The sequence below is a fragment of the Hyperolius riggenbachi genome, chromosome 8 (genome assembly GCF_040937935.1).
Source record: "Hyperolius riggenbachi isolate aHypRig1 chromosome 8, aHypRig1.pri, whole genome shotgun sequence".
Classification (NCBI taxonomy): domain Eukaryota; kingdom Metazoa; phylum Chordata; class Amphibia; order Anura; family Hyperoliidae; genus Hyperolius; species Hyperolius riggenbachi.
In genome coordinates, this window is record NC_090653.1 from 208885421 (window position 1) to 208904351 (window position 18931).

At 42.7% G+C, this 18931-nt stretch overlaps 1 protein-coding gene across 1 annotated transcript in view; it reads left to right on the plus strand.

Annotated features, from left to right (window-relative positions):
• Positions 1-18931, plus strand: part of PSMB7 (proteasome 20S subunit beta 7) — a 132533-nt gene that overhangs the window by 26419 nt on the left and 87183 nt on the right. The window contains exon 5 of the mRNA XM_068249731.1: positions 7891-8006. Coding sequence (XP_068105832.1) covers positions 7891-8006 — 116 coding nt within the window. The remainder of the gene's footprint in view (positions 1-7890; positions 8007-18931) is intronic.

The window sequence follows — 18931 nt, forward strand, 5'->3', positions numbered from 1 at the left end:
ACTTTTAGAAGTAAAATATGTCTACCTGGCTATGAATGTACCAGTAAATCTTTTTCTTTTTTTTTTATCTTCAACACATTAGGTTGCTAAGATTACATATTAGATTAGATATGTATATATTTTTTGTAGTAAAATACAGTACCATCAGCACAAAGTTCTATGGTCTAGCAGATCTATTAAAAATTACCTAAAGGGTTAGGGGCCCGTCTTCACATCTGCAGTGTATCCCCGCATGTGTACTGCATGGGGAAATGCAATTTCTTCTATAGCTTCCTGTTCAATGTGCTATTCTGGGTGGCATGCTGCAGCACACACTTGAATATCAATAGTCCTATGCACGGCTAAGCAATCCAGATACATACTCTTATCACTACATGTGGCTGGGAATGTCCTGCAAGACACATGGTGGCTAAGTGGAAACCACCCCTAATAGACTGTTTTACTTTGCTTGGAAGGCATCTACATTGTGGCAGCTTCCGAGATCACCAGTTTCCATATATAAGATTGAGGAAAAACAGGAAGGAATTCTTTGTAAGATTAAAGCCTTGTACATATACTAGCAGTTTCTCGACCTGGGCGCCCCTGGCATGTGTACAGTTTCTCTCATGGGTCGGCAACCAATCTGCGCAAGGCTACAGTCTTGTACTGTCTGTACAGCACTTGGCCCTTACATTTTCTCCAATGTAGAGCTTTTTTAATGACCTTGGTGATTACATCTCCCAGCACTGCTGTTCTCTAAATTTGGGGGACTTGTGATTTTTGCACTGATGAGAGTACTTTCAGACAAAAGCAAGTATGATAACTGTATAGGTGTGATAAAGCATAAACAAACAGGTTTTTATTGTATGCTATGCCAGATTATAACTCTGCTTAATCTTTTAGTAACTAGCCATTAAAGTACATATGCCATTCATTAATATGCATTGCTTATAAAAATGATTTTGGTTCAAGCTGTATGTGTAGAGACAGCATCCACATTCGCCTGACTCGTGTTTGCAGCTCTTAGGTCTCTTCTTCAAAGGCCAGATAATTTTTTTTCAAGTATTGCATATTCAAAATATAACGGATGATGTTAAGTCAGCATCAACGTTTTCACAATTAATGTGTTTGTGTTCATATTTCAAAAGTAAGGGCAGAGCTGATAAGCACAGGGTGTGTATGATGATGTTTAATTGTTGTTCTGGCATTCTGCAGTGCCCAATTACAACACTGCCGTAGTTATTTATTGCGAAAGAAAATATATGGAATGTGCACACTGGCTCCACTGTGTGGTGCCAAGACCAGCTTACAATGAAATATCATTCATATTGTAAATTTGGTCCACAGTAAGCTCTAGGCAGGCTGTAGGACTGAACTCCGCTTTACATTGATTGAGAAGTGCCAGGGCTGAAGGCGCAATTAAAAGTTAAAGTCTGCGTAGTTAGGCCTGACTGACAAGTTTGAGTTGCAAATTCATAGCAAAGTCTTTGTCTTAGCAAAAGAATAAATACACTTGATCAGTCCCCTTTCTTCAACCATTTAGATGGTAGCTAATTTCTCCAGTCACCCCACTAAGCCACTGGTAACAGGAGAAGAGTCTGCAGATCACAATGGTTGTCACAACACATTCAGTTTATTAATGTAGCAATTACAAACCGGGTAAAAAGCTGACTTCTTCAGACAGATCTTTCATTCTTTGCACCCATCTACCTTAGTTTATATTAGAGAGGGATTAAATGGGGGAGATGGAGCTGGTCCTGGAGGCAATTGGGCCACTACAGGAGAAGCTGCTTGGTAGATTTCAACTTACTATGGCGTGCTGTACACTGACCAAAGACAAATTAGGAAGATTTTTTGTGTAGAAACTTAATTATTGGTTCCTTATGAGTGATGGGAAACCTCCCTGTTCAAAAGAAATAAGGCCCAGATTTACCTCACAGGAGCCTATAGGCACAGATGTTCTTGTCGCCTAGACTTCGCCCTCCACGTACCTACAAACCTCTGCCGAACCTCACCACAAGGGGGCTAGCTGGCCCAGCTTTCATCTTCCCCCTGCTTCCCCTGCCTGGCGTAGGTAGCCACTGGTGCCCCTTAGTGTTAACTAACAAGAAGTACCTTCAATATTAAAGGGATACTGTAGGGGGTCGGGGGAAAATTAGTTGAAGTTACCCGTGGCTTCTAATGGTTCCCCGCAGACATCCTGTGCCGTGCAGCCACTCACCGATGCTCCGGCCCCGCCTCCGGTTCACTTCTGGAATTTCAGACTTTAAAGTCTGAAATCCACTGCGCCTGTGTTGCCGTGTCCTCGCTTCCCCTGAGGTCACCAGGAGCGCATGGCACAGGCGCAGACCATACTGGGCCTGCACAGTACACTCCTGGTGCCATCAGGGGGAGTGAGGACACAGCAATGCAGGCGCAGTGGTTTTCAGACTTTAAAGTCTGAAATTTCAGAAGTGAACCAGAGACGGGGCCGGAGCATCGTGAGTGGCTGCGCAGGCACAGGATGTCTGTGGGGGACCATTAGAAGCCCCGGGTAACTTAAACTCATTTTCCCCTGACCCCCCTACAATGTCCCTTTAAGTAGCTTGATGTGCCTCCAAGTAGCTAGAGATGCCCTCTGGCTGAATGGAGATCTCGTCAGGGAAATGCAGAGAGCCGGGTGAGATATCTGCTGCACCAAGTCAAACCCAAATGTTAGCTTGTTCTCATATTTATATATGACTCTGAATTGGGTTTTTGTGCTGTAGACTGAATGATAGACCACATATTATTTGAGAAGAGGTGGGCACATTTCTCAAACAGGTCTTTAGAGATGGGCTACTGTTTTTTTTTGTTTTTTGTTTTTTTTTTGGCAAGAGGGGGTTGCAGAGATTGTGTGAAATACTTGAGCTGGGTTGTTGGCTGCCTTTGCAATCACCTGTGATGGAAAGGGGGATTTTTTTTTTTTTTAGTTCTGCGTAGTTTTTTAGATGGATGACTAGGAATGTTTGTCTCTTGGGGATTGAGATTTGTACCATTGTTTAAATCTGGTCTTTCTTTAGTTCCTTTATGGAGTTAACACACCAGTGTGTGTGGTGATGTGGTATAAAAGGGGAGCAGTGGGTTTCAAAGGCCTGTGAGGCATGTATTTGAGGACCGAGGGGTCAAGATCTCAACTGTGGTCTGTCAGTACATCAAAGGTGAAGATCTTTTCAATGTGTAGGTAGTGATCCTCCTCCATATACACACTATATTACTGTTGCTCCAGACAGCTTGCAACAAATGAACAATGTCGGAGTATGGTTAAACCCAACTGTGGTACAACGCCGTTCTCCCAATCGGATCCCTAACAGAAGTTCAAAAAGGGCAAAATTTGCCACACATGAGTACTTTAACGGACCGATAGTTTAACGTTCACTCTGAATGACTATTATTGTCCATACCAATCCCCCAGGACGGATTGGTCTACATAAACGATAATCACTGTTTTTACTGCCGTTAGTACGCTTTTTTTAAAAAAAAAAATTTACACTATATACTGGGCCGACCTGTCATTCCTACGTTTTTTTTCAGGCGACGGCAGTCAAGCGTGTGTACACAAAGCTTTAGGCCTCTTTCACAGTGCAACGTTAAAGTCGCATGTTAAAACATTTAACGCAGAATAACTCACTGCAATGAAAAATCTATGCCCCATTCACAGTGCACACGTTGCGTTGGTGACTAACTATGCACGTTAAGTGAAAGTACTGCATGCAGTGCGTTATACACGTTATTAGCTGCGTTGGACTGTTTGCACATGCTCAGTAATGACTTGGAAACATTCTTTTCATTGCCTGTATGCTCTACTGTATGCGACTGTAACGGGGCATTAAGTTGCGGTGCACACATCAAACCGCAACATCCTACTGTGAAAGAGGCCTTAGGCTGACAGATATTCAAAAGATTAGTAGTGCAACCACTTCTCCCTTGCAGTTTGTATTGTAACACTTTGTGGGTTGGCAGGGCAGCTTCCAGATTAGTGCTGGGTACACACGATGCAGGTTTTTTTTTTTTTTTGGTCGATTTTTCCGTCCGTCCGATTTCCGATTCGATTTTGTTATCTTTTCTTATCTATTTCCATTCACTTTTATGAGAAATCGATCAGAAAAACGATTGACAATAAGATCGGACTTGTCAGAAATTACAGTGGGATGCGAAAGTTTGGCCAACCTTGTTAATCATCATGATTTTCCTGTATAAATCGTTGGTTGTTATGATAAAAAATGTCAGTTAAATATATCATATAGGAGACACAGTGATATTTGAGAAGTGAAATTAAGTTTATTGGATTTACAGAAAGTGCGCAATAATTGTTAAAATAAAATTAGGCAGGAGCATAAATGTGGGCACTGTTGTTTTTATTGATTCCAAAACCTTTAGAACTAATTATTGGGACTCAAATTGGCTTGGTAAGCTCAGTGACTCCTGACCTACCTACACAGATGAATCCGATTATGAGAGAGTATTTAAGGGGGTCAATTGTAAGTTTCCTTCCTCTTTTTTTATTTTTAAGTGTAGCAACATAGGGGTCTCAAAACAATTCTCAAATGACCTGAAGGCAAAGATTGTTCACCATCATGGTTTAGGGGAAGGATACAGAAAACTGTCTCAGAGATTTCAGCTGTCTGTTTCCACAGTTAGGAACAGATTGAGGAAATGGAAGACCACAGGCTCAGTCCAAGTTAAAGGGAACCTAAACTGAGAAGGATATGTATTTTTCCTTTTAAAATCATACCAGTTGCTTGACTCTCCTGCTGATCTTGCGTCTCTAATAGTTTTAGCCACAGCCCCTGAACAAGCATGCAGATCAGGTGCTCTGACTGAAGTCAGACTGGATTAGCTGCATGCTTGTTTCAGGTGTGATTCAGCCACTAATGCACCCAAAGAGATCAGCAGGACTGCCAAGCAGCTGGTGTTGTTTAAAAGGAAACCTCCAAATTCCTCTCAGTTAAGGTTCCCTTTAAGGCGCAAAGTGGCAGACCAAGAAAAATCTCCGATAGACAGAAACGACGAATGGTGAGAACAGTCAGTCACTCCACAGACCAGCACCAAAGACCTACAACATCATCTTGCTGCAGATGGCATCACTGTGCATTGTTCAACCATTCTGCGCACATTACACAAGGTGCTACTGTATGCGAGAGTAATGCAGAGGAAGCCTTTTCTTCACCCACAGCAAAAACAGAGCCACTTGAGGTATGCTAAAGCACATTTGGACAAGCCAGCTTCATTTTGGAATAAGTTGCTGGGGACTGATGAAACTAAAATTTAGTTATTTGGGCACCTAGTCGCGGGCCAACCTCAATGTCAACAAGGGGCGTTATGCATGGAGGAAAAAGAAAAACGCATTCCAAGAAAAACACCTGCTATCTACAGAAAAATATGGTGGTGGTTCCATCATGCTGTGGGGCTGTGTGGCTAGTGCAGGGACTGGGAATCTTGTCAAAGTTGAGGGACGCATGGATTCCACTCAGTATCCGCAGATTCTGGAGACCAATGTCCAGGAATCGGTGACAAAGCTGAAGCTGCACCAGGGCAGGATCTTTCAACAAGACAACTACCCTAAACACTGCTCAAAATCCAATAAGGCATTCATGCAGAGAAACAAGTACAACGTTCTTGAATGGCCATCTCAGTCTCCAGACCTGAATATAATTGAAAATCTGTGGTGTGAGTTAGAGAGCTGTCCATGCTCAGAAGCCAAGCCATCAAACCTGAATTAACTTAGAGAAGTTGTGTAAAGAGGAATGGTCCAAAATACTTTCAACCAGAATCCAGACTCTCATTGGAACCTACAGGAAGCGTTTAGTGGCTGTATTTTCTGCACAAGCAGGATTTACTAAATATTGATTTAATTTCTTTTTTGTAGTGCCCACATTTATGCACCTGCCTAATTTTGTTTAAACAATTATTGCACACTTTCTGTAAATCCAATAAACTTCATTTCACTTCTCAAATCTCACTGTGTGTGACATTTTTTATCGTAACAACCATCGATTTATACAGGAAAATCATGATTAACAAGGTTGCCCAAACTTTCGCATCCCACTGTATCTATCGAACCATCTATCTAACACAAAATTGTATGGTGTGTACCTAGCATTATGCTGGGAATACACCATACAATTTTCTGTTAAGGGGCCCATACACCTAACTATTTTCCCGCCGATATACAGCAGATTCGATCACTGTGATTGATATCTGCTGTGAAATTGTTACGCAAGCGATTGATCTCCGTCCGAAATCAATCGTTCCCATCAAGCCATCCGTGCGGAAGATTTTTCTCGATTGCCGGCGGGTCGGGAGCTGCGTTCGAATACCCGACGACCGACGCAATACAGCGGCAATACATTACCTGATCTGGCCAGCGCGTATCCCCACAGTCGCCACTGCTCCGTCTTAGTGCTGGGCTCCGAGTACAGCAGGCTTCATTTCTTCCGGTCCCGGCAGGAAGGTTAAACAGTCGAGCGCCCTCTACTGTTTAAACTTCCCCAGACAGAAAGAAGTGAAGCCAGCCGGAACCCGGAGCCCAGCGGTGGCAGCGGGAACACACGCCGGCGGAGCAGGTAATGTATGCGGGGGGGGGGGCAGGACCACCACAGATTGTAATCGATTTCATGCTGAAATCGATTCACAATCTGTTTGCAGTAAAGGCAACCATACGATCCCTCTCTGATCAGATTAGATCAGGGAGGGATCTATCTGTTGGTCAAATCTGATAGCAAATCGACCAGTGTATGGCCACCTTTAGATTTACCTGCCAGATAGATACATTTCCAACATGTTGGAAATGTATCTTTCTTACCATCTATCTGCCTAGCAATTAGGCATTGTTCTACTCAGCAGGAACCAGAAGACAATGCATCAGAGATAATGACCAGTCTCTACAGAAAATAATCTAATTACAGTAAATCTAACAGAAAATTGTATGGTGTATTCCTACTTAGCCTGGCAGCTAGTGACATGTCTATACAGGGCCAGCACTACAGTGTACCAATCCCTGCTGGGAAACATGCCGCATGTGTGTGTATGAGCCTTTAGTATTTATTCACATTAAAACAGCAGTAAATTAGTGAAACCATAAAAAAAAGCTTTGACTGTAAACATCCTGCTGAGATCAGAGGTAATGTGTGAAATGCATTCTTTTTAGACAAGATATTTAGTATAGCGTAAACAAATTGTTCCTCATTTTGGAATTTGAAAATGGTGACTTACAGGATAGAGAGACTAGAAGGAGCAGACAGATTGAAGGATTCCAAAGATTGAGACCGTGAGGTCTCTGTGGGTGATGCCACCTGATGGGCGATGGATAAATGTACATTGTTGTATGCTGTCATGGATCTATTCACGACTTGCAAATGGCCATCTTGCCAAGCTTAATGCTGACATCATATCCTCCCTGACTCTTGTCCCCCCCCCCCCCTCCCTTCTCTTGCTCATTGTGTATTTATTAGCTGCCCTCCTCCCAGAGTCTTTTTTTTTTATTTACACATCCAATCACTGAGTCACCTCAGCCTTGCTTGTAAACACAAGTGATTAGCTTGGCAGGGAAATAAATGGAAGAGGAGGAATATATTATAGATAAAAAGAGCTCCCAGCATTCAAAAGAACTCCCAGCATTCAAAAGAACTCCCAGCATTCAATTTTTTGGCACTAGGGACAGTGCTCCTAAAGTATGTGATAACTCCAAACCATAAAAGCAGAAAAAGTTTTGAATGCAGGATTAGCATCTTTATCACTTAATACACTCAGACCAGTTGCTGTTGAAATTTGATTTTTATGATGACAATACCGCTTTAAATATACCTATATCTCTAATGTACATGGACATTTTTGGTGTGATGTTGGAATCCATTGATCGTTTCATCTTCTATTTTCTCCTTCTGCCAACAGATATCAAGGTTACATTGGTGCTGCCCTTGTGCTTGGTGGAGTTGACTATACAGGTCCTCACCTGTACAGCATTTACCCTCATGGGTCAACAGATAAACTGCCGTATGTTACGATGGGTAAGTATAGCTGTAAATGTTTTCTTCATATGTTTTTCTGTATTAGCATGCAGCTGATAAAGGCAGATTTGATACTGAGCCCTTGATTTGCATAATTCGTTTGGGTCGGTGATGCAGAAAGGATTAAAGGCAAAGGAGCAGCACAGCAGCAAAGAAATGTACAATGTTTAAAACATGTCTGTAGTATTTTAATTACCAGTACCTTAGATTTACCTTAAAGTAGTATCCAAAATGTTTTATTTGCAATGTACGTTCCAGAGACTATGGCAGAGACTTGAGGGAAGAGGTGGTTTTTACAATAAAAGTGCATACTTACATTGAATCATGAACTCAATAAGTGCTCAATAGTCTGGTACCACATTACTCTACACTTACCCTCAACTTAACAGTCTGTTCTTCGTCCTCCTTGGTGCAGCTGGCCGGTTGGATGTGCTATTAATCTAGCAGTTCTTAAGGTGCGTACACACATACTACTGTAATAAACGGCGGGTCCGACAGACCCTCCCACTGGGCGGGCATTCTGCCGACATTAGGACGTGTGTACATGCTGTCGGCAGACTGATGAGACAGATTCGCTCATAATATTGTCATGGGGGATGTTCTGGGTGGCAGAGTTGGTGCAATTCAATCAAATTCATCTCTGAACTACAAACTACCTTCTCATTAGAAGTAAGGACCCTTTGAACTTGTCAGCACTAGAATTTCATTAACTGTGTTTCCTCAGCCAGATAAGTGTGTACCTTCTGTGTACTTTTCAGAATATCGGGCTAAATTTGACTTTTTGTTTGACTGCTTCATTTGCATAGAAAACAACTCTAATTTTTTAAAGACTTATTACAACTGGGAGCCGAACCCGTTTTTGTTTTGGACGCAGCCCGATTCACTAAGAATGCACGACTGTAGTGGTTCAGCTGCATGCTGCAGCATGCTTTCCTAATTTGCACTGAAGTGCGATTTGGACGGCAGTCCATGTAATACATAGGCAGTGTTTACCCATGCAGCTCGCAAGCGTAGAAGTGTTGCAAATCTGTTTATAGTGGAAACAGGCCCTGTACACTTGCTGTACAGGAAAACAGAAAGGGACTTAGGACAATTTCTTACTAGGACCAATACAGTTATATGTACCTATGTTTATCTCATCACATCACATTTCAATTTATGTACCCTTTAACACTGAATGTCACTTCAGGTACCCTTACTGCTGCTGAAAATGACATCGTACAGAAGTGCTTCTCAAAGTGGCAAAATCAGGCTTTGTCTTACTTGCGACAAAGGCTTAGATTTAAAGCAAAACTACACAAGGGAGATTTTTTCAGTTTGGATTTGGTGGGGTGAAATGTAGTCTTCTATTGGATAGTGCAGACATTATGGATATGTGGATATATTGCCACATAAATAATTGTTGGTGATAAGCAACAGAAGACCTCTCTGATGCATGGGAATACAATATGAAACATGACAGCTGGCAGAAGGTTTGGCTACAGAGGAGCAGCAATGCCTGAACTGCCATAAAGCCACGTTCACAATGGTGGGTTGTAACAGATGCTTTGTAGCGCGGTTTACTGCAATGCACCACCTATGCCACGTTCACAGTTTGTTGTGGTACAACAGGTTGCACCATTTCCATGCAGTGCGTTACCACTACACACTTAACAGTAAAAGTGAAGCTTACTTTTCATTGACTATGCTTCACTGCAGCCGATGCAATGCGAGCGCAACGGTCAGCAACGCTGTTACAGGGAACGCAATGGCCATTGTGAATGTGGCCTGACTGTTGCCAAAAGTGATAACAAATCTTTGAAATTGTGTATTATGTCTGAGTCATCAGACTGCAGTAGTGAGATCTACATGGATATGACCGTGTCATTTCACATCAATGTGTGAGGTGAGCCTCCCGTGGCTTCAGATGAAGGGAGTTCTCAGTTTATTTTTTTATGAAGAATCCATATTTTATCCCCCAAAAAACCCATCATTTTCTTATCAAGACAAATGGCAGAATACACTTTAGTAAAAAGAATAATTTTACTGGCTTTCTTTTATGGTACGTGTGGCAGAATTCTAAAATCTTTTCTGATTTTACTTAAAGGACTACTATCGATTCACATATTTTTTTCAATTGACACAGGAATTGTTTGGGAAGTGCTGCTAAGTACTGGTGTATACATTTTAGTAGCAACTTCTTTGTTTACTGTTATCAAAACACATTCAAACTTTACTGGCGCCAAAACTGATGGCTGACTGAGCCATGAGGAGAGGGGAAATTCCTCTCACTCTTGATCAGTTAACTCAATGGCCTCAATTCACTAAACTTATCTCCTGTCTTTAATAACTCTTCTAGAGTTTTTACCATGGTGATAAGGCATGTAGTATTCAGGAAACATTTTACCTCAGGCAAGCCTAAAGTTAACTCTTCTGCTTTTAAATTAACTCTCCAATCCTTAAAATAACTCCAGAGTTAAAGACAGGCTGTTAATTAGCTGCATGTGAAAATAACTACAGAGGAGGTAAATTAACTACAGAGGAGGTAAATTAACTACAGAGGAGGTAAATTAACTACAGAGGAGGTAAATTAACTACAGGAGAGGTAACTTAAGGAATGAAGAGGTAAGATAACTCTCTCACGTGTGGAGGTAAGTTTTCTCTTGCCTTATTATCTCTAACATGATCTTAGTGAATTGAGGCCTAGGTGTAGCTCTGTGTGTGACAGAGAGAGAGAGAGAGAGCTCCCAACAGCTGCAGCTTCTGTGTCCTGTGTTTCTGACTGACCTGTCTGAAGAGAGCAGAGAAAATGTAACTAATTGTCACAGCTTTTTCATACTGTTTTTGCTTTCAGAGTTTGATATGTTTGATATTTCTGTAGTCTGATATGCAACTCTGGCTGTGCATTGAAGCAGACACCCCCTCTGCAATTGATTTGTCCCAATATAGCTAAATCCTACCCTCAATAAATTACAGCTTTTGCCTCTGATATTTAACATAAAAAGTAGGAAAATGTTTACACAGCTACTTAGACATTATTTGCACACTGACATTTTAGAACACTTGGGTATCGATAGTATTCCTTTAATGAGAAACCATAACCAAGAATTTAACTTCATCCCCCCGTTTCCCCAAACTGCACACTGTTTTGAGCCTACCCAATGGGGAAGTTCATTGTAATTTCTGGGTGCAGCGCCCCGCAGGTAAGTAGTGGGGCTCATCCCTACGCTCCCCCCCCCCCCCCCCCCCACCAACATGGCACATTCTGTTAAAAACATTTTGTTCCTGGTGCTCAGTTGCTTTTAAAGCCACTTTAACTCTATGATCTTCACCCCTCTTCCCTTAATGCCCCTTACATGTCATCCCAGACCACTTCCCACAGCCTTCCCAGCTCACATCGCTAACACCCCCTCTGCAGTGTCACTTTCAGAAACCACATATATTTAAAGAGGAGCTGTCAGCCATACTATCTCAGAAATAAAAAACACATATATAAGTAGATCAATACTTGCTCTTCGTACAATAACGTGTATTGCCCTAGTCCACGTTTTGATTTTAGTTATTTTTATACAATAAAAAAAGAGAAAATCCTTCTTAGCATTTCCCATTTTAACTGTGGCTATTTTGAAGCCAATCCTGATGTCATTTTCTCCCTTAATCTCTTCTGCCTGAGTGTGTATGCATTGACTGCCCTTCACTATAGAAAGTGCATTGTCTCAGCATGAGAAATATTGGCCAATCGGAGAGGAACAGAGGTGTGGGTGGGAAAACAGGAGGGAAAGAGGCTTCAGCCAATCAGGCTGCATTAGTTAAAGGGATACTGTAGGGGGGTCGGGGGAAAATGAGTTGAACTTACCCAGGGCTTCTAATGGTCCCCCGCAGACATCCTGTGCCCACGCAGCCAGTCACCGATGCTCTGGCCCTGCCTCCGGTTCACTTCTGGAATTTCAGACTTTAAAGAGGAGCTGTTAGGTATAAGGTCTCAGAGAAAATAAACACATATATCAGTAGCTAAAGATTGGCTGTACTTACATTACATATGCATTTCACTGTCCACGTTTGTACTTCACAGAATTTGTATATAGTATATGCAGAGATAGATGCTCCTGACAGCTCATGGCAGGCTCCATGTTTTTCTGTCAAATGTGTCGTCATGTCCTGCCTGCTTCCTGATCACAGATAAGCTCTTACTTGAATAACACAGTGTGCAGTGAATATTAATGAGCCATGTGGCTAGGAACAATAGCTGACTCCTGCAGTGTACTCTGCCCCGGAGATTTATCAGTGCTACGCGCTGGACTGAGTTACAAGCTGCTGAAACGTCTCATTAGCAGCCGAGGGGAGGGCCCCAGAATGCTTTGCAGTATAGTATGCGGCTTGCGTCCTCTTAGGTCTAACAGCTTTTCTGATAAGAACACATCAAAGGTAAAAGAGATTTTTATCTTCAATAATGCCTTTATGGCTTCCTTCTAAACTGTTTAACACAGGAGAATAGAGGTTTAAATTAGCTTCTGCAGCCTGACAGTTAAGGGGCCCATACACTCAGCCGATTTTCTGGCCGACCGATCGATCCCGATCGATCGATCGATAGATCGATTGCAAATCGGTTGGCCAATCGACCGATCGATGGCCGATTTCGATGGATTTCCATCGAACTGGCAGGGTGGAAAATTTAGGTCGATCTGATGAGATTGCTTATCAGTTTGCATTGGCCTTAATGGAAATCTGATGGCAAAAAAATGCCATCAGATCGAATTTCAATAGATTTCAAACTGAAATCTTTTGGAATTCTATCCTGGTAAAAAATGTTCTAAAAACGCATCAGATAGATCATCAGATGCATTTCTTATCTATCTGCTGCCAATCTGACGAATGTATGGGCACCATAACTCTTTAAAGTCTGAAAACCACTATGCCTGCGTTTTTGTGTCCTCACTCCCGCTGATGTCACCAGGAGCATACTGTGCAGGCCCAGTACAGTCTGCGCCTGCACAGTATGCTCTTGGTGACAACAGCGTGAGCGGGGACACAACAACTCAGGTGCAGTGGTTTTCAGACTTTAAAGTGACTCTGTAACAAAAATTACCACGTTTTTTTCTACCATCCTACAAGTTCCTAAACCTATTCTAATCTGTTCTGGCTCACTGCAGCACTTTGTACTATCACGGGTCTCTGTAATAAATCAATGTATCTTTCCCCTGTCAGACTTGTCGGCCTGTGTCTGGAAGGCTGCCAAACTCTTCCGTGCTAGTCTGTTCCTCTATGCACACTCCAGTGTGTGTTTTATTTACATAAGCCAGCAGCGTCTCTGCTATCTTATCAGTGATAGAAGAGAGCTGGATAAAAATCCTCCTCTGTTAGGCTGTGAAAGTAGCTGGCTGACACATACTGAGGAATTACAAACACAGGCACAGGCAGAGCTGTCTGCAGGAAGCCTGTAATGTTCAGTGCATGAGAGAAGAAGGGGACAGAAGGTAAACACACAAATGATCTTTTGAGATTCAAAAGGAAAGCTGTATACAGCCTGCTTGTGTATGGATGTATTTTCTATGTGTGGACATATTGTACATCAATCTACTTCCTGTTTTGGTGGCCATTTTGTTTGTTTATAAACAAACTTTTTAAAACTGTTTTTGACTACTTTTAATGCGGCGAGGAGCGGCGAAATTGTGACAGAGGGTAATAGGAGATGTCCCCTAACACGCTGGTATGTTTACTTTTGTGCGATTTTAACAATACAGATTCTCTTTAAAGTCTGAAATTCCAGAAGTGAAGCGGAGGCGGGGCCGGAGCATCGGTGAGTGGCTGCGTGGGCACAGGATGTCTGCGGGGGACCATTAGAAGCCCTGGGTAAGTTCAACTCATTTTCCCCCGACCACCCTACAGTATCCCTTTAAGTCTGAGGGGAAGTAGAGAAGCAAAACAGGATAACCCAGCATGCCCTGCAACTTCCTTTTGTGTACCAAATAAGAGTCAGGTAAACTGGGGAATGATTTTTCCTTTAAAGGAGAATTCCAGTGTGTGCAGAACAAATGTATCCTCAGTGATTGTAATTATTGTAATTAATGTTTGAATGTTTTCCATTTGAATGTTCTTTGTAAGACTACCAATAACTCAATTTCCTGCTGAAAACTCTGTATTGTTGAGCTAGTTAACAGTAACCTAGCTAGAAAGCGTGTTTAAACCATATGCAGCAGATAACTTGGAAAAGACCACCAACATTTAAAGAGACACTGAAGCGAAAAAAAAAATGATATTATGATTTGTATGTGTAGCACAGCTAAGAAATAAAACATTAAGATCAGATACATCAGTGTAATTGTTTCCAGTACAGGAAGAGTTGAGAAACTCCAGTTGTTATCTCTATGCAAACAAGCCATTAAGCTCTCCGACTAAGTTAGTCGTGGAGAGGGCTGTTATCTGACTTTTATTATCTCAACTGTTCCTGGACTATTTACTTTTCCTCTGCTAGAGGAGAGGTCATTAGTTCACAGACTGCTCTGAAAGAATCATTTTGAATGCTGAGTGTTGTGTAATGTGCACATATTATAGAATGATGCAATGTTAGAAAAAACACTATATACCTGAAAATAAAAGTATGAGAATATTTTCTTTGCTGCTAATCTTCTAGTAATTATTCATAGTACACAACCAATTCACTATATCATATTTTTTTTTCCGCTTCAGTGTCTCTTTAAAAAGATAGAAATTTCGAACCTTATTTCCATTGCATGCCAATTCTAATGATGGAGTGTGCCTTTAACCCCCTTGGCGGTATGAAAAATACCGCCAGGGGGCAGCGCAGCAGTTTTTTTAAAAAAAAATTTTTTTTTAAATCATGTAGCGAGCCGAGGGCTCGCTACATGATAGCCGCTGCTCAGCGGCATCCCCCCGCCCGCTTCGATCGCCTTCAGCGATCTCCGATCAGGAAATCCCGTTCAAAGAACGGGATTTCCTGAAGGGCTTCCCCCGTCGCCATGGCGACGGGGCGGGATGACGTCACCGACGTCGGGACGTCATTGGGACTCCAGATCCAACCCTCGGCGCTGCCTGGCACTGATTGGCCAGGCAGCGGGGGGGGCGCACGCTGCACCGGATAGCGGCGATCGGGCGCGCGGCGGCGGCGATCGGGGTGCTGGCGCAGCTAGCAAAGTTCTAGCTGCGTCCAGCAAAAAAAAAAAAAATTATTTAAATCGGCCCAGCAGGGCCTGAGCGGCACCCTCCGGCGGCTTACCCCGTGTCACACACGGGGTTACCGCTAAGGAGGTTAAGAGAGGAACTGTACTGAAAATAACGTAATTAATAAAATTGTTTATTTTTTTTTACATTATTCATTAGTCAGTTTGCCTGCTGTAAAATCTTTCCTCACCCTGATTAACATTCTGAAATGTATCACAGGTGGCGACATCTTTAGTCCTGTCTGGTGACCTATGTTTTATGTTTGTTTACTGATCGTTACAAAGCTAGTAGACAATATATCCGTCAGCCAGAATGCTGTGGTAGGCAAATTCTGCATAGCTAAACAGCCAAGGTTAAACCTCACTGGGAGGTGGAGCTATACAGCAATATACAGATATAAGAAGGGTTTCTGATGCTGAAACCAGCAAAATTATTGTAAAAGCGGGTATCCTAAATAATTTACTGCATTCTACGACAGTGCCTTAATTAAAGAGACTCTGTAACATTAAAAAGATCCCCTGGGGGGTACTCACCTCGGGTGGGGGAAGCCTCCGGATCCTAATGAGGCTTCCCACGCCGTCCTCTGTCCCACGGGGGTCTCGCCGCAGCCCTCCGAACAGCCGGCGACTGTGCCGACTGTCAGTTCAATATTTACCTTTGCTGGCTCCAGCGGGGGCACTGTGGCGACTTTCGGCACGGAAATAGACGGAAATACCCGATCTCCGTCGGGTCCGCTCTACTGCGCAGGCGCCGGAAACTTGCGCCTGCGCAGTAGAGCAGACCCGACGGCGATTGGGTATTTCCGCCTACTTCGGCGCCGTCAGAGCGCCTGCGCAGAAGCCAGGAAGGTAAATATTACATCACCGCTGCACGGAGGGCTGCAGCGAGACCCCTGACGGATGGAGGACGGCGTGGGAAGCCTCATTAGGATCCGGAGGCTTCCCCCACCCGAGGTGAGTACCCCCCAGGGGCCGTTTTGTCGTTACAGTTCCTCTTTAAAATGGCTTTTTTCCTTATATATAGCAGGGACATGTGTGCCCCTGCTAAAACGCTGCTATCCCGCAGCTGAACGAGGGTCCTTTCCCCACCAAATGCCCCCTGTGCTGCTCGGGGAGCGCTTCCATGTGAGGCAGGGCTATGAGCTGCAGCCCTGCCTCACACGCGTCTATCAGCGGCGGATCTCGGCCTCTCCCCCACCCCTCTCAGTCTGCCTTCGCTGAGAGGGTCGGGGGAGCGCACAGGGGTAGCAAAATCTACGACCAAGTTGGTCGTGGATTTTGCAGGGGGGAATTTGGAGGGGAAAGGACCCTCGTTCAGCTGCGGAATATCAGCGTTTTAGCAGGGGCAAACATGCCCCTGCTATATATAAGGGAAAAAAGCCATTTTTATTAATGCTTCTGAGTCTCTTTAAATGTTTTCACCATTCAAAGCAAGAGTCTTTCATTAATGTATGTTATTTTTTACTTCTGGGGAAACTTCTCTTTCAAAATTATCCTGGATTCTGCTATGAAATAGGATGGTTGTTTCTGGGTGCCATGTGTGGTTCTGTGTAGCACACTCTTATACATCTTCCTCAGGGTAAGAATAAATGGATGTGTCATTCTACATAGGTGGCACAGCAGCTGATGCTATGATTCTGGTGATCCATTAAACAACTGCTGTAGGCATTTACATGGTGTTATCCGTGAACCTCTTAGCTCTTGTGAGGCTTCGCTTCCTAGTATGCCCACTAGGTGACACCATTGCACTACTTTTGAATGAAACCATCAGGTCGTTGTAGCTGTCTCCTAATTGCAGCATTTCCCCTCTTCTGTTCTCTTCTACCTTTGAAATATCTCCACCAGTTTTACATTTCATTTAATTTCATTTTAATTAAACATTAATTTTGTATTCATTGCAATAAAAGGTTGGCTTTGTGCCCCTCTAATGCAGTAGTTGCTTTCGATCCGAAATGTTTTCAATGTATTTTTATTAAAAAAAATAATTTAACTATCAAATATAAAACAAATCATAATAAAAGAAAAATTTAAATGGGAAACTTAATACTTAGTTACATTTGTGTTTGTGTCCTGCCCAAGAGAAAAGCCATTGTGAAGTCTGTGGTGTTTTAGCGTACGTAATCATTTTGGGCATGCTATATTCTTCATAAGATTCTGAATGACAGAATGAATCCCCTTATAATTGAGTTGCATGCGTTCTCCCCCTCAAGGTTCCCCTGGCCTCTTTCACACTGGGGCATTTTTTGTTGCATTACCCAGCTTGACTTCGGACACAAGGGAAGCAGCGCGTTGTGTGCAGGCTTGCGTGGCGATGTGCTGCAGACCGGAAGTCATGCAAGTCTATGGCAATGCAGACGTTTTATATATGTTTTTGCACATGTGCGGAAGCGGTTTTCTTTTCAATTCGTATTTCTGCCACAGGAAGTGAGCGCTAGAGATCCTCACTTCCTGCTTTTGTATAAATATATAGCCAGAAAGGAAATTAATGCAGAAATCCATAAAGACCTTTTTTAGCATTGCGGTGCAATCATCTAATTGCAAAGCAGGTCGGCAATATGAAACCAGCCTAACACACCATAGCTGTGGGAAATGGACAGTTCAGAACTCAGGACTACTGATTTCACTAACTAAAATTTTAGGACAGGTAGGTAAACGTATTCTATTTCAAGCCCACATCATTCCCTGTATACTAGGTGAGTGCTGGAGGATGAGGAAGGCTGTTATTTTTCTCTCTCTAATGCCATAACCGGCTTTAATGTAATATGAAAGTGGACCTATAACCACGAAAGAAAGTTTGCATATATTAGCAGGCAGCAGCCCAGCTTTGATTTAGCTATTTATTTATGTTTCTGTCTTTAGTGAAACAGAGCTGCAGACCCCTGACTGAGCCTTTGGTCATGTGATTAGGATTATGTCCTCAAGATGGTGCCTAACAAGATGGGAAGTTGACATTCCAGGCAGCTATAGCCATTCTCTGATTTTTCTATAGCTCTACCCTAGAAAAATATTTTTTTTTCTTCCCTTGAAGGACAACTGTATCGAGAGGGATATGGAGGCTGACATATTTATTTCCTTCAAAACAATACACATTGCCTTGATGTCCTGCTGATCCTCTGTCTCTAATACTTTCAGCCATAGACACTAAACAAGCATGCAGCAGATCAGGTGTTTCTGACATTGTCAGATCTGACAAGATTAGCCGCATGCTTGCTTGAGACACTACTACAGCCAAAGAGATCAGCAGGGCTGCCAGGCAATTGGTATTGTTTAAAAGTAAATAAATATGGCAGCCTCCATATTCTTCTCACTTCAGTTGTCCTTTAAATAAACTGAAAAATTCAAATCTCAGAGCAAAGACTGCAAGGACTGATGCTGCAGCTAAATAAACATACTTTCCTCTTCTGGGTTTGTGCGGCTACTCATCTGCTTTTAGATCACCAAAAGACCCCTTTTATTCCTGGTATATCACACTGTGCAGGTACCATGGTAGTCAGAATTTGGATTGGCAGGTCGATAAATTGCCTGCACTGTGGTCTGTGCCCTTGCTTAGAATGGCACAGCACATATGGGTTTACTTTAAAGCTGCTGGATGATGAAGTTTAGATACTCCTTTGTTAATTTGGGAAGTGCGTTATGTTACACTGCTGGAAAGATTAATAAAAGTTGAACTTAAAGGAAACCTGAGGTGAAAATAAACTGAGATGAACAATTGTATCTATCCTCCTACTCCTAAAAATTACAGTGCACCAGAAGCTAATATATATATAT